This window comes from Littorina saxatilis, linkage group LG9 (assembly GCF_037325665.1).
Source record: "Littorina saxatilis isolate snail1 linkage group LG9, US_GU_Lsax_2.0, whole genome shotgun sequence".
Classification (NCBI taxonomy): Eukaryota; Metazoa; Mollusca; class Gastropoda; order Littorinimorpha; family Littorinidae; genus Littorina; species Littorina saxatilis.
Genome location: NC_090253.1, coordinates 9610973 through 9623169, shown reverse-complemented (window position 1 = coordinate 9623169; position 12197 = coordinate 9610973). Strand labels below are relative to the sequence as shown.

The following is a 12197-nucleotide window of genomic DNA, read 5'->3' as shown; positions in this document are numbered from 1 at the left end:
CGAGCAACCGACTGAGCGAGACGCACGCGTTAGAGCCCGAAGCGTTCTAAAACGCTTAGAAGTAGAACGGAAGGAAGAATTTGAGCGACTGACAAGAAAAGAAGAACGTGACCGACAGGACAAGAAGGACGAACTTGACAGACAAGAAAGGGAACGACAGGCAGAACGACAGGCTGAACGAGACAGACAGGAAAGGAAAGAAGAACGTGACAGACAGGAAAAGAAAGACGAACTTGACAGACAAGAAAGGGAACGACAGGCAGAACGAGACAGACAGGAAAGGAAAGACGAACTTGACAGACAAGAAAGAGAACGAGACAGACAAGAAAAGAAAGACGAGCTTGAGAGACAGGAACGACAGGCCGAGCGTGACAGACAGGAACGGAAAGAGAAAGAGCAGGCGGATCGCGATCTCCAGCTAGAGCTAGCTAGGCTACAGGCCGAGAAGGGTACGCTTACTCAGGCTAGCGCGCCGACGTTTGTTGCCGACCGTACGAGACTGCCGACGTTCGACGATGACAAGGACGAGCTCGACGATTTTTTACGCCGGTTTGAGCGCATTGCATCTGACCAGAAGTGGGAAGAGGCCACGTGGGCTAGCCGCCTTAGCACCTGCTTAAAAGGACGCGCATTACAGCTCTACAATGCTTTGGATGACGACGAGGCGAGAGACTATCAGGCACTTAAGAAGGCGTTACTCCAGCGCTTTAACCTGACTGCTGAAGCCTACAGACGACGTCTGCGTAACAGCAAGAGACTGAGCGGCGAGCTGAGTCATCAGTTTGTGGCACGCCTTAATCTCTACCTGCGGCGCTGGGTGGAGATGGCCGAAAAGGACTGGACCGTCAACGACCTTGCCGACCTCATTGTCATGGAACAACTGATGTCCAGCCTGCGACCTGAGGTGGTGACCTTCGTGCAGGAACACCAGCCAAAGACTACTCAGGAGGCAGCCGACTGGATCAGAGTGCACGAGGACGCCCAGGCGATCTCCGGCAAATCTTCAGGCTCACGGCCAGGAAAATCGGGAAATTCGGGTTCTTCAGGACCCAAGGACGGGAAGGACGATCAGGGACACAAGGGATCGAGTTCCAGATCTGACATCCAGTGTTACTACTGCAACAAGCGGGGCCACGTGAAGAAGGACTGCCACAGGAGACAGGCTGACCAGAAGGGCGTTCACTTTGTTGGCAGTGAGGAGTTAAGGGACGTCACGAGCTCATGCACCATTCCACAACTCTGCGTTCCGTGCTCCAGGAAACATTTCCAGCCCCACTGCAACGTCTACGTTAACGGAGTGAAGGGCGAAGGTCTGCGGGACACAGGGGCAGACATGATAGTGGTTCGGGCGTGTCTAGTTCCAGCTATGGCCTACACAGGAGACAGCATCAGGGTGAGAATGGCCGAGGCATCTCACGCTTACGACTTGAACACGGCAGTGATCAAGGTCGTAACCCCGTTGTTCACGGGGACCATTGTGGCCGTCGTCATGGACGATCCTCCATGCGACCTGCTCATTGGAAACCGGGTCCAGTTTGTGGACGGCGTCACCAGGGAGGTTCCCGTTTATCGGGCTCCCGACGTCATTTCAGTGCTCACGCGGGCACAGGCGGAGCGAGAGGACAAACCTCTCAAACCCCTACCTGCTGCACGAGCTGCCCTGGGGAACGTGACCCCCGCGCTTCTCGCGAAGGCTCAGGATTCTGACCCGACCTTAGCTACTCCTCGGGAGCATGCGAAGTCGGGGAAGGTGAAGCTGAGCGGGAAGCATGGGAGGTCAAGGTTCCTCAGGGACAAGAAGTTGCTCTACCGTGAGTTCAGCAACCAAGAAGGTACATTCAAACAGGTTGTCGTGCCTCGCGAGTTTCGCGAGGGTGTCATGGCAACGGCACACGACTCGATTCTGGGAGGTCATCTTGGTACCAAGAAGACCACGGATCGTGTCTGGCGCCACTTTTACTGGCCAGGCATCTGCACGGATGTCCGACGTTTCTGTGCGTCCTGCGATAAGTGCCAGAAGGTGGTTGCCAAAGGAAGGGTGAGGAAGGTCCCCTTGGAGAAGATGCCGCTCATCGACGAACCCTTTCGTCGGGTGGCAGTGGACATCATCGGGCCCATCTTGCCTGCGTCTGAGGACGGAAACAGATACATTTTGACCATGGTGGACTACGCTACTCGATACCCAGAGGCGATCCCTCTGAAATCGATTGAAGCCACGCGAGTAGCTGAGGCTCTGGTTACTATGTGGTCCCGGCTGGGAATTCCATCAGAGGTACTCACCGACAGAGGCACGCAGTTCACGGGAGGAGTGATGGCGGAGGCAGCACGACTGCTATCACTGGAGCAGCACTTCACCACTCCTTACCATGCTCAGTGCAACGGACTGGTGGAAAGGTTCAATGGCACCTTGAAGACCATGCTGAGGAAACTAGCTCAGGAGAAGCCACGCACGTGGGACAGGTACATCCCAGCATTGCTTTTTGCATACCGCGAGGTTCCTCAGGAGAGCTTGGGCTTTTCCCCATTTGAGTTGTTGTACGGCAGACAGGTACGCGGTCCCATGGCTATCCTGCGTCAGGCTTGGACAGACGAAGAAGCTGACGAGGAGGTGCAGACGACAGCGACCTACATCGTAGAACTCAGGAACAGGATTGAAGAGACCTGCAAACTGGCTCAAGAGAACCTGGGAAGAGCAGCACAGCGTTATGCGCGAGGATTCGACCGCAAGGCACGGCCGCGCAGCTTCAAGATTGGAGAACGGGTGTTGCTACTTCTACCTGTCAAACACAACAAGCTACAACTGCAGTGGCAAGGACCTTTTGAGGTGACAGCGAGGGTGGGCCAGAACGACTACAGGATCATGATGCACGGGAAAGCACGCCTGTACCACGCCAACCTGCTGCGCGCCTACATAGAGAGGACAGCCTACGGGGAGAAGAACAAAGACCAGAAGAACAAAGACAAGAAGACAGAGAAGGTTGCAGTCATCAGGGGTGAAACGAGGGGTTGCTCGTTCTTGAGGACGACCTTTCTGTCTGGAAACAGACCATCAACCTCTGCAATATCTTCAGGTTGCAAGGTTGGCAAACGCCAGACTTATGCGCTGGGCGTTGATTCTCCAACCGTACCAATTCACGGTACGCGTCATACCGGGCGCCAACAATGTTGGAGCTGACTTTCTCTCTCGGGCTGTAGAGGAGAACATGACTGTGAGCGAAACCGAGGTTTCGTCTTGAAGAGGGGAGGTGTGTCACGATCGGGTGACAGAGACCAAGAAAGTGTCACTCAGTGGAGTGCCTGTTCTTGGTCGTGTATGATAGAAAGCGCCTGTGCGTGATATTGGGTTTCAGCAGAGTTTGCTGATGGTGCTCTACGAGCACGGATGTTTTGTATCGCACGAGTTTTACAGTGGAGGTTTCTGCTGTCATAGGGCTGACGGTTTTTGCTGACAGCGCGCACGGGATTCTCAGGGATTGAGTTTCCCGTGTCTTTTTCCTGCTTGGGGAGGCAGAATTGTGTATAGCTGGACTGGTTTGGTGACAAGGTCAGTCACGTGTATTTTTGCTAGGTTGTCTGACAGAGACACGAGTACGGCGCACTTGACACCCAGCGGCAGAAGGGGAAGGATCTAATACACAGTTTCTAGAGTATGATGGTTTTTCACCGAGTATTATATTCGGCACTCTAGGGGAACTTCCACGAGTTATTTCTTCTCTCTGCCACGTATTTTGCTGAGGACAAGTCGTCAACTTTCCTTCGTCGGCGATGGCTTTCGCATAAGGATTCGACAAGGGGTTCTGGACGGTTTTGGTCACTGTTGACGAACAGAGGCTGGTCCAGGGAGGAAGCGGACTTTGCTTCCATTGAGAGTACAATCATAGGCTTTTGAGGTAATAAATCATTATTTAACGCTGTTGATGAGTCTGTGTTGTGGAATGAAATACTCTCTGTTGTTCTTTCCAGGTTAGCGCATAATTTACTCTCTGTGACGCTAAAATACTAATCTGTATATGGTTTTTGCAGATAGGGAGAGAAGGACGGAAAATGACTGTTTTGTTGTTGTAAAAAGTCCATTTTGTGCAGGCCCACGTGCTCGATGAGATATTTAAAGATGACATGTTTTAAGGTGGTGGGTGAGGGGTAGCTGACATGTTTAGTGCACCGATGCTTTCTGTTTGCAGCCTTCGTTTCGTTTCGCTTCGTTCGCCTCGCTTCGTTACGTTCCTGTAACATCTGCACGGCTGACTCTGGCGGGAACTGTTGAGGCTACGCTAACCAGGAGACCGGCTAACCAGGAGACCGGCTAACCAGCGGACCGGCTAACCAGCGAACCGGCTAACCAGCGGACCGGCTAACCAGCATACCGGCTAAGCAGCAGCAGCAGAGATAAAGCTAAGTGCACCATGTCGTACGCACCCCGTTGACCACCGTTGTCTTTCGTATCTATGATTTCATTGGAGTAGTGACAACGTGGGGTGTATGACACCTGCACGAACTAGGGCTTTTCGGACAGAACATTCTCATTTAACTATATTTACACGGGTTCAGCGTGTTCCTATAATTTTCTACATACTACTGGCATTTTGTCAGTGAACACTGGTTTTTTACGTGTTGAGAACGTAAAAGGAACATATTTTGAGTGAAGGCTCGAGGGAGGTGGAGAGTTTATACATAAACAGGCGTCTGAAACTTATACTTTTGTTGACTCTATTTAATTGTATGACTGCGAGAGTGGATCGTGGTGTGGTTAGTTAATTAGTAGTAATTAACCGGTTCATAATCACCTTGAGTGATATATTGAAACGTGACAATGTTGAGTCCCTTAAAATTGACATTACATCACTAAGATCTTTTTTTCAAATCATCCCTCTCAAACCGACAATAAAAGTCGTTTAATTGACCAGAAAACCATATCTGTTTCTTTTTTGACATACTGTTGTTCGCACCATATGCTTTCTGCTGCCCTGTCAGGGTTTTCGAACCTTTCCGAGCATCTCTCATATTGCTGGACTGAAAAATATATGTGACTCAACTTTTTCTTTATATTTCTTTTTTTCTTCTCGGAGGTCCCCTCTAAGTATATCTTGAACATTTTTGCGTTCGAGTCGGTCACCTGATTCTTAACCTTTGTTAAATGAAGTTCTGTTCAGTTCAGCCTAGTACTCTGATGCACATACTGTCTTTTCCACCAAAGCACGCATACACAATCTACAATCAAGTTATTCTTCTCTGTAACACTGCTATCCCAGAAACCACGAGTCTACACTCAACAGGGCCGGACTAGGCTAAGGGGAGGGGGGGGGGGTTGCCAGTGGTGGTCCAAGGGGATGTTCCCCCTGGCGGGGTCAAGGGGCAGAGCTGGGTAGGTCATATTCTGAGATAGGAAAATGGTCGCTCCTTGCATGAAACGGCATAAAATAAACAATAATAAAAAATGTTTGAAATAAGTGAGGTACATGTTTAGGCTAGGAGGGGGGGTGCGCAACCCCCCTTACCCCCCCGGTAGTCCGGCCCTGCTCAAGTTATTACTCTCTGTAACACTGATATCCCAGATAAAACCAGCAGTTCAACCTCTTATTGCCAAACAGTTGTAGCTGCGTGGTAACAGCCAGGTGTCGTGTGGCTGTCGACTTGTACATGGCATAAATCACCTGCTGGTCCGTATTAAACAATCCCCGGTCCATAAAAAAGTCCACAGCGCGACGGTACTCTGCCACGTACTTCAACACAACTGGCGCACTTCCTAATATCATTCCCCCTCCCACCCAATAAACGTTTTCTTTGAAGATGACGCCTGGGTCCAAATCGTGGTGTGGGGATCTGACCTCGTTCACCGCCACCTTCTTGTCGTCCATTGCAGGCGGTACTGTGATCCAGAACTTCCGTTTCCGGGAGGAAGTGTCTCGGAAGTAGCCTAGATCAATCCACGCGTAGTACTTGGTGTGAAAGTAGTCCTCCAATATCGCTCTCTCCATCAAATCTACTTTGGCGTGCTGGGTGCAGGCGTACTCGGGTAAGACTGTGTTGGGGTGGAACTTCGGGTAGGACGGGTCAGCAAATATCTCCCTTACCCTCTTCAATTTTTTAAATGCGAAAAGTTCTGTTCGGTTGTAGATACGAACTACTTTCACACGATTTTTCTTTTCTGAGGCCTCTCTCTTAGTCTCGGCCGTCCCAGACTTTTGACTGTTAGACCATTTCTCTCGCAAAGTCTCGCTGACTGTGGCAGCTCCACGAAAACAGTCTTCCATCTCAGAAGAGTCTGTGAAGATTAACAGAGGGTTTTGAAGATACCGGAAGGCTCTCGCCCACTCCAAGTATTTCTGTGGCGTGTAGTGGATGTTTTGTAATTTTTCCCCTTTCTGGAAAGTTCCGAGGTCGAAGAAAGCTGTGACGATGGTTACGTCAGTGTTGTCACGTGGGTCCAGCTTCGGGAAATTCCGGGGGTTGGCGCAAGATAAGGGCACCAAGAGAATCTAGATGTTGAGACAAAACAATAACAAGACACATTGAGCAGAAGAAGAAGAAGGAGAAGAAGAACAAGAACAACAACAACAACAATACGAAGACCAAGAACATGAACAAGAACAAGACCAAGAACAAGAACAAGAACAAGAAAAACAACAGGTCGTATTAAGCGAAATTATTCATAAATCGTGTAATTCGAACGCGCGCAGCGCGTGTGAACATACATGAGTGTGTATATGTGTGTGTACAGGTGCGTGTATATAAGTCGCCTGCGGACATAGAAAACGGGTACAGCTCTTAGTCTCTCTCTCTCCCTCTCTTTACTCTCTCTCTCTCTCTTCTCTCTCAAAACCAGTTAAATATATTGCATGAAGTTGCCAACAGATTAGGTTTAAAGGTAAACAAAGAAAAAACAAAAGTGTTGGTATTTCGCAACGGTGGATACTTGGGGAAAAACGAAGCCTGGACATTTGGTCACGACAACATGTACGTTACCAACTCGTATAAATATCTCGGCTTAACCTTGACCACCAAAGTTTCCATCCAACGATGCTTTGAAGACTCTATTGTACGAGCTAAGCGTGGTGTTATCGACATTTTTAGAGTTTTGTGGAATATTGGATGTCATGATCTAAACCTTTTCTTCACACTCTTTGATACACAGATTACCCCCATATTGCTATACGGTTCAGAAATGTGGGGTTGTTTTGATTGCTCTAACATTGAAAAGGTACACATGTTCGCATGCAAACGGATAATAGGTGTTTCCCCCCCAAAGTCCCAACTGCATGGTATACGGAGAACTCGGTAGATTTCCCCTATCAGTCCTCGCTGCTACCAGATGCGTTAAATATTGGTTGCGGCTAAATCGCCTCCCCAACACAAGATACGTAAAATGGCCCATGTGATGATGTGGAACATGGCAGACAGAGGGACAGACAATTGGTCCGCTAGGGTCAGGAACCTCCTATGTGAAAATGGGTTTGGACATGTGTGGACGTACGGCTATGTCGGCAACGAAAAACACTTTATCAAGGCTTTTCAACAACGCCTAAAAGACTGCTTTATCCAGAACTGGCATAGTAAGCTAGAAGACAGTGAGAGGTATGACACATACAAATTGTTTAAACCTGACTTTGGAAGAGAAAGGTACCTTGACCAAATAGACAATCCATATATCCAAAAAGTGTTCACAAAATTCAGACTTGGGGTTTCACCCTTGATGTGCAACAAACAGAGATACTCTGCAAACGGTTCCCATGTTTGCCCACTTTGCAGATACCCTCACGAAAACGAGCACCACTTTCTTTTTAAGTGCCCAGTATACTCTAATATAAGAGAAACTTACTTGGGAAATGTCTTTGAAATTGGTCAACTCGAAAACTCGTCAATGCAGATACTACTAACACAAAACAAAAGTAGGCTGTGGGCACTCTCCCGGAAAACATTTTATGCATTCAGGCATCGACAGCAACTGCAAGGCTAAAATGAATGTGTGTAAATGATTTCCGATCGATATGTTTCAACCCTTAGCACTGTATATGCACTTGTTCTTACTTGTTTCTGAGAGAGTATACATTGAAATGGAAACTCTACTCCCCCCTTGTACAAACACAACAGTGTGGTTTACAATAAAAATTCTGAGTTCTGAGTTCTCTTCTCTCTCTGTACGGGCGAATATGTCGTGTAATTCGAACGCGCGCAGCGCGTGTGAACATACATGCGTATGTGTGTGTGTGTGTGTGTGTGTGTGTGTGTGTGTGTGTGTGTGTGTGTGTGTGTGTGTGTGTGTGTGTGTGTGTGTGTGTGTGTGTGTGTAGGTGTGTGTGCAGGTGCGTGCATATAAGTCGCGTACGGATATAGAAAACGGGTACAGCTAGTATCTCTTATAAGGCATGACAATTGTACTGTTGAACAGAAAACTCTAAACAGCGTGTAGCAACTAAAAGCCAGGTCAACTGTCCTCCACTACGTATACATGTTGGAGAGATACATGTAAAGGGAAGTCTGTCCAGACGGCTAGCAGAGTACTTTTTTTTTATTATCTAAAAAACATCTAGACAACTTGTGTATTGTGATCAAGAAGAAAAGTTCTTAACCTTCGCCCGACGTCGTTATCCACTACACACGGAAGACATCGTGGGGCTGTGCGGACCCATGCTTCTCAAAGAAGGAAAAATATGCATACCTTCCGTAGACCCATGCTTTCCACAGAAGCAAAAACGTGCATCCCCTTCCGTAGACGCCGTGGTTAAATTTCCGCGAGAAGTAATTAAAGCTTCTCAAAAAAAGAAAAACGTGAATACCCTTCTGTAGACGTCGTGGGGCCGTGTGGACCCACATTGTTATGTATTAATTTCGCTCCACGCGACTTGCTTATTAACTCCAAAATTAAACAGATCGTAGAAAGTGATGTTTAGAGCCAATACCTGAAGGTTTGTGACTTATCTCCCTAGTTTTTATGCAAGATCTTTCAGTTTGAGAAACATGGGTCCGCACGGCCCCACGATGTCTTCCGTGTGTAGTCTAAATTTGACCTTTGTTTTTTTAATTACTTCTCGCACGGACCCACGACGACCGGCGAAGATTAGGAACGATTAGAACTAACTTCTGTTAAAATCGCTTATTTCAAGTTTTCGCATTTTAAGTCTTGTACACGTTTATTTTTTTTGCAAATCAAGAGAAAAACTACTCAGATTTATACCCGAAAAGAGCCCCTCGCTCAATGTCGCATTTTAATATATTCGTTTGAACTATCGTGCTTTTTAAAACTGTCACGCTCACAGGACAGAGCCTGGCCAAGGAATGCAGTAAAACGAAACTTGACAGGTGTGAAAAAAACCGTACAGTCGGCACAGTAAAGAGGTCATTGTTGTGCGTTACTGAGGCTCGTTCAGGGTTGAAATTTACCCGTTTTTGGTCGTATTACTCAAAACTTTACGAGAGTAGAGCCAACATGAATAGAGATATCAGCCTCAGACACCTAAAAAGCTCTTATGTCCTAAAAGATCATTACATTTCAGCGAGAAGTAATTAAACAAGTCGCGTAAGGCGAAAACACATTTAGTCAAGTAGCTGTCGAACACACAGAATGAAACTGAACGCAATGCCATTTTTCAGCAAGACCGTATACTCGTAGCATCGTCAGTCCACCGCTCATGCTCATGGCAAAGGCAGTGAAATTGACAAGAAGAGCGGTTTAGTAGTTGCGCTTAGAAGGATAGCACGCTTTTCTGTACCTCTCTTTGTTTTAACTTTGTGAGCGTGTTTTTAATCCAAACATATCATATCTATATGTTTTTGGAATCAGGAACCAACAAGAAATAAGATGAAAGTGTTTTTAAATTGATTTCGAAAATTTTATTTTGATCATAATTTTTATATTTTTAATTTTCAGAGCTTGTTTTTAATCCAAATATAACATATTTATATGTTTTTGGAATCAGAAAATGATGGAGAATAAGATAAACATAAATTTGGATCGTTTTATAATTATTTTATTTTTTACAATTTTCAGATTTTTAATGACCAAAGTCATTAATTAATTTTTAAGCCACCACGCTGAAATGCCATACCGAAGTCCGGGCTTTGTCGAAGACTACTTGACCAAAATTTCAACCAATTTGGTTAAAAAATGAGAGCGTGACAGTGCCGCCTCAACTTTCACGAAAAGCCGGATATGACGTCATCAAAAGTATTTATCGAAAAAAAGAAAAATATGTTCGGGGATATCAATCCCAGGAACTCTCATGTCAAATTTCATAAAGATCGGTCCAGTAGTTTGGTCTGAATCGCTCTACACGTTTCGCTCTACTCGTCTCGATTCCCTGTCTATGTTAAAGGCATATGTACGCGCTCCCGTGTTTACAAAGTGTAGTTTGCCCATAATCGATGTCAAACGCACCATAAGACCATATAATGACGATATGTCACCATGCGCGGACCATAATACGTGCATTACAGCTTGTTCTAGCCTCTGAAAAAGTGAGGATGTCAACAAAGCCGCGGTGTTAGCTCCCTTGCATCAACGTTACATGTGTTGCCAAATCTATAAATAGGACGATCCAGATCAAAATGAAAATTAACATATCTCAACATTGAAGGGGTCCTAGACCACAATATTTTGCAGGGAACTTAATTTAGCATGTCTCCAGCTGTTGGTAAAGCAATTAGCGTGTATAGTCATCGAGTACATATGCCTTTAAACAAAACTTGACTAAATGTAAAACAAGTCGCGTAAGGCGAAAATACAACATTTAGTCAAGTAGCTGTCGAACTCACAGAATGAAACTGAACGCAATGCAACGCAGCAAGACCGTATACTCGTAGCATCGTCAGTCCACCGCTCATGGCAAAGGCAGTGAAATTGACAAGAAGAGCGGTTTAGTAGTTGCGCTGAGAAGGATAGCACGCTTTTCTGTACCTCTCTTCGTTTTAACTTTCTGAGCGTGTTTTCAATCCAAACATATCATATCTATATGTTTTTGGAATCAGGAACCGACAAGGAATAAGATGAAAGTGTTTTTAAATTGATTTCGAAAATTTAATTTTGATCATGATTTTTATATTTTTAATTTTCAGAGCTTGTTTTTAATCCAAATATAACATATTTATATGATTTTGGAATCAGAAAATGATGAAGAATAAGATGAACGTAAATTTGGATCGTTTTATAAAAAAATATTTTTTTTACAATTTTCAGATTTTTAATGACCAAAGTCATCAATTAATTTTTAAGCCACCAAGCTGAAATGCAATACCGAAGTCCGGGCTTCGTCGGAGATTACTTGACCAAAATTTCAACCAATTTGGTTGAAAAATGAGGGTGTGACAGTGCCGCCTCAACTTTTACAAAAAGCCGGATATGACGTCATCAAAGGTAGTTATCGAAAAAAAGAAAAAAATATTCGGGGATATCAATCCCAGGAACTCTCATGTACAATTTCATAAAGATCGGTCCAGTAGTTTGGTCTGAATCGCTCTACCCTCTATGTTAAAACCTTTAGTCAAAACTTGACTAAATGTAACAACAACAAAATTTAGACTACACACGGAAGACATCGTGGGGCCGTGCGGACCCATGTTTCTCAAACTGAAGCTTTAGTCCGCAAGGTAATAATTAAATTAAAAATTTAATTTATTTACTTCTCGCGGCAATTTATGCACGGCGTCTACGGAAGGGGATGCACGTTTTTGCTTCTTTGGAAAGCATGGGTCTACAGAAGGGTATGCATAGTTTTCCTTCTTTGAGAAGCATGGGTCCGCACGGCCCCACGATGTCTTCCGTGTGTAGTTGATAACCCGATCAGGCGAAGGTGAGCACAAGATAGTACTAATCGTCTGGAACAACTATTCTTCTTAGGCACTGTATACTGTATACATCAGGCTTGCTACTTTGCTGACCGCTCCACTAAGTCGGTCGAACCCGGATTACAGTGATTCGCTCATGAAACGTGCTTTGCGGTGTCCCGGCGAGCAACCATTGTAGATGGCGAAGCAGTCGGCCGACTGTCAGGGGGATCATTGTGATCCTGTGAAACTGGCCTGTGCACAATGGGTAGTATTTGTTCAAATTTTCTTAGTCCGCAAAATGACGACGACGATGATGATGACGATGACCATAATAATGATTGTGGTGGTGCATAAGAGCATAAGTGGTGCATAAGTGACACAGACATGTGCCCAGCAGACCAAGAGAAAGACAAAGATGACGACGATGATGATGATGA

The 12197-nt window shown here is 45.8% G+C and overlaps 1 protein-coding gene across 3 annotated transcripts in view; it reads right to left on the bottom strand.

Annotated features, from left to right (window-relative positions):
• LOC138975222 (protein HtrL-like) overlaps nucleotides 1-12197 on the bottom strand; it is an 85472-nt gene that overhangs the window by 56081 nt on the left and 17194 nt on the right. The window contains exon 3 of one of the 3 annotated variants that reach the window (XM_070347880.1): nucleotides 5028-6476. The exons of the other annotated variants lie outside the window; for them this stretch is intronic. Within the exon in view, the coding sequence (XP_070203981.1) occupies nucleotides 5526-6476 (951 nt within the window). The 3' untranslated portion in view covers nucleotides 5028-5525. Of the gene's footprint in view, nucleotides 1-5027; nucleotides 6477-12197 lie in introns of those variants that run through there. 3 annotated transcript variants of the gene reach the window in all.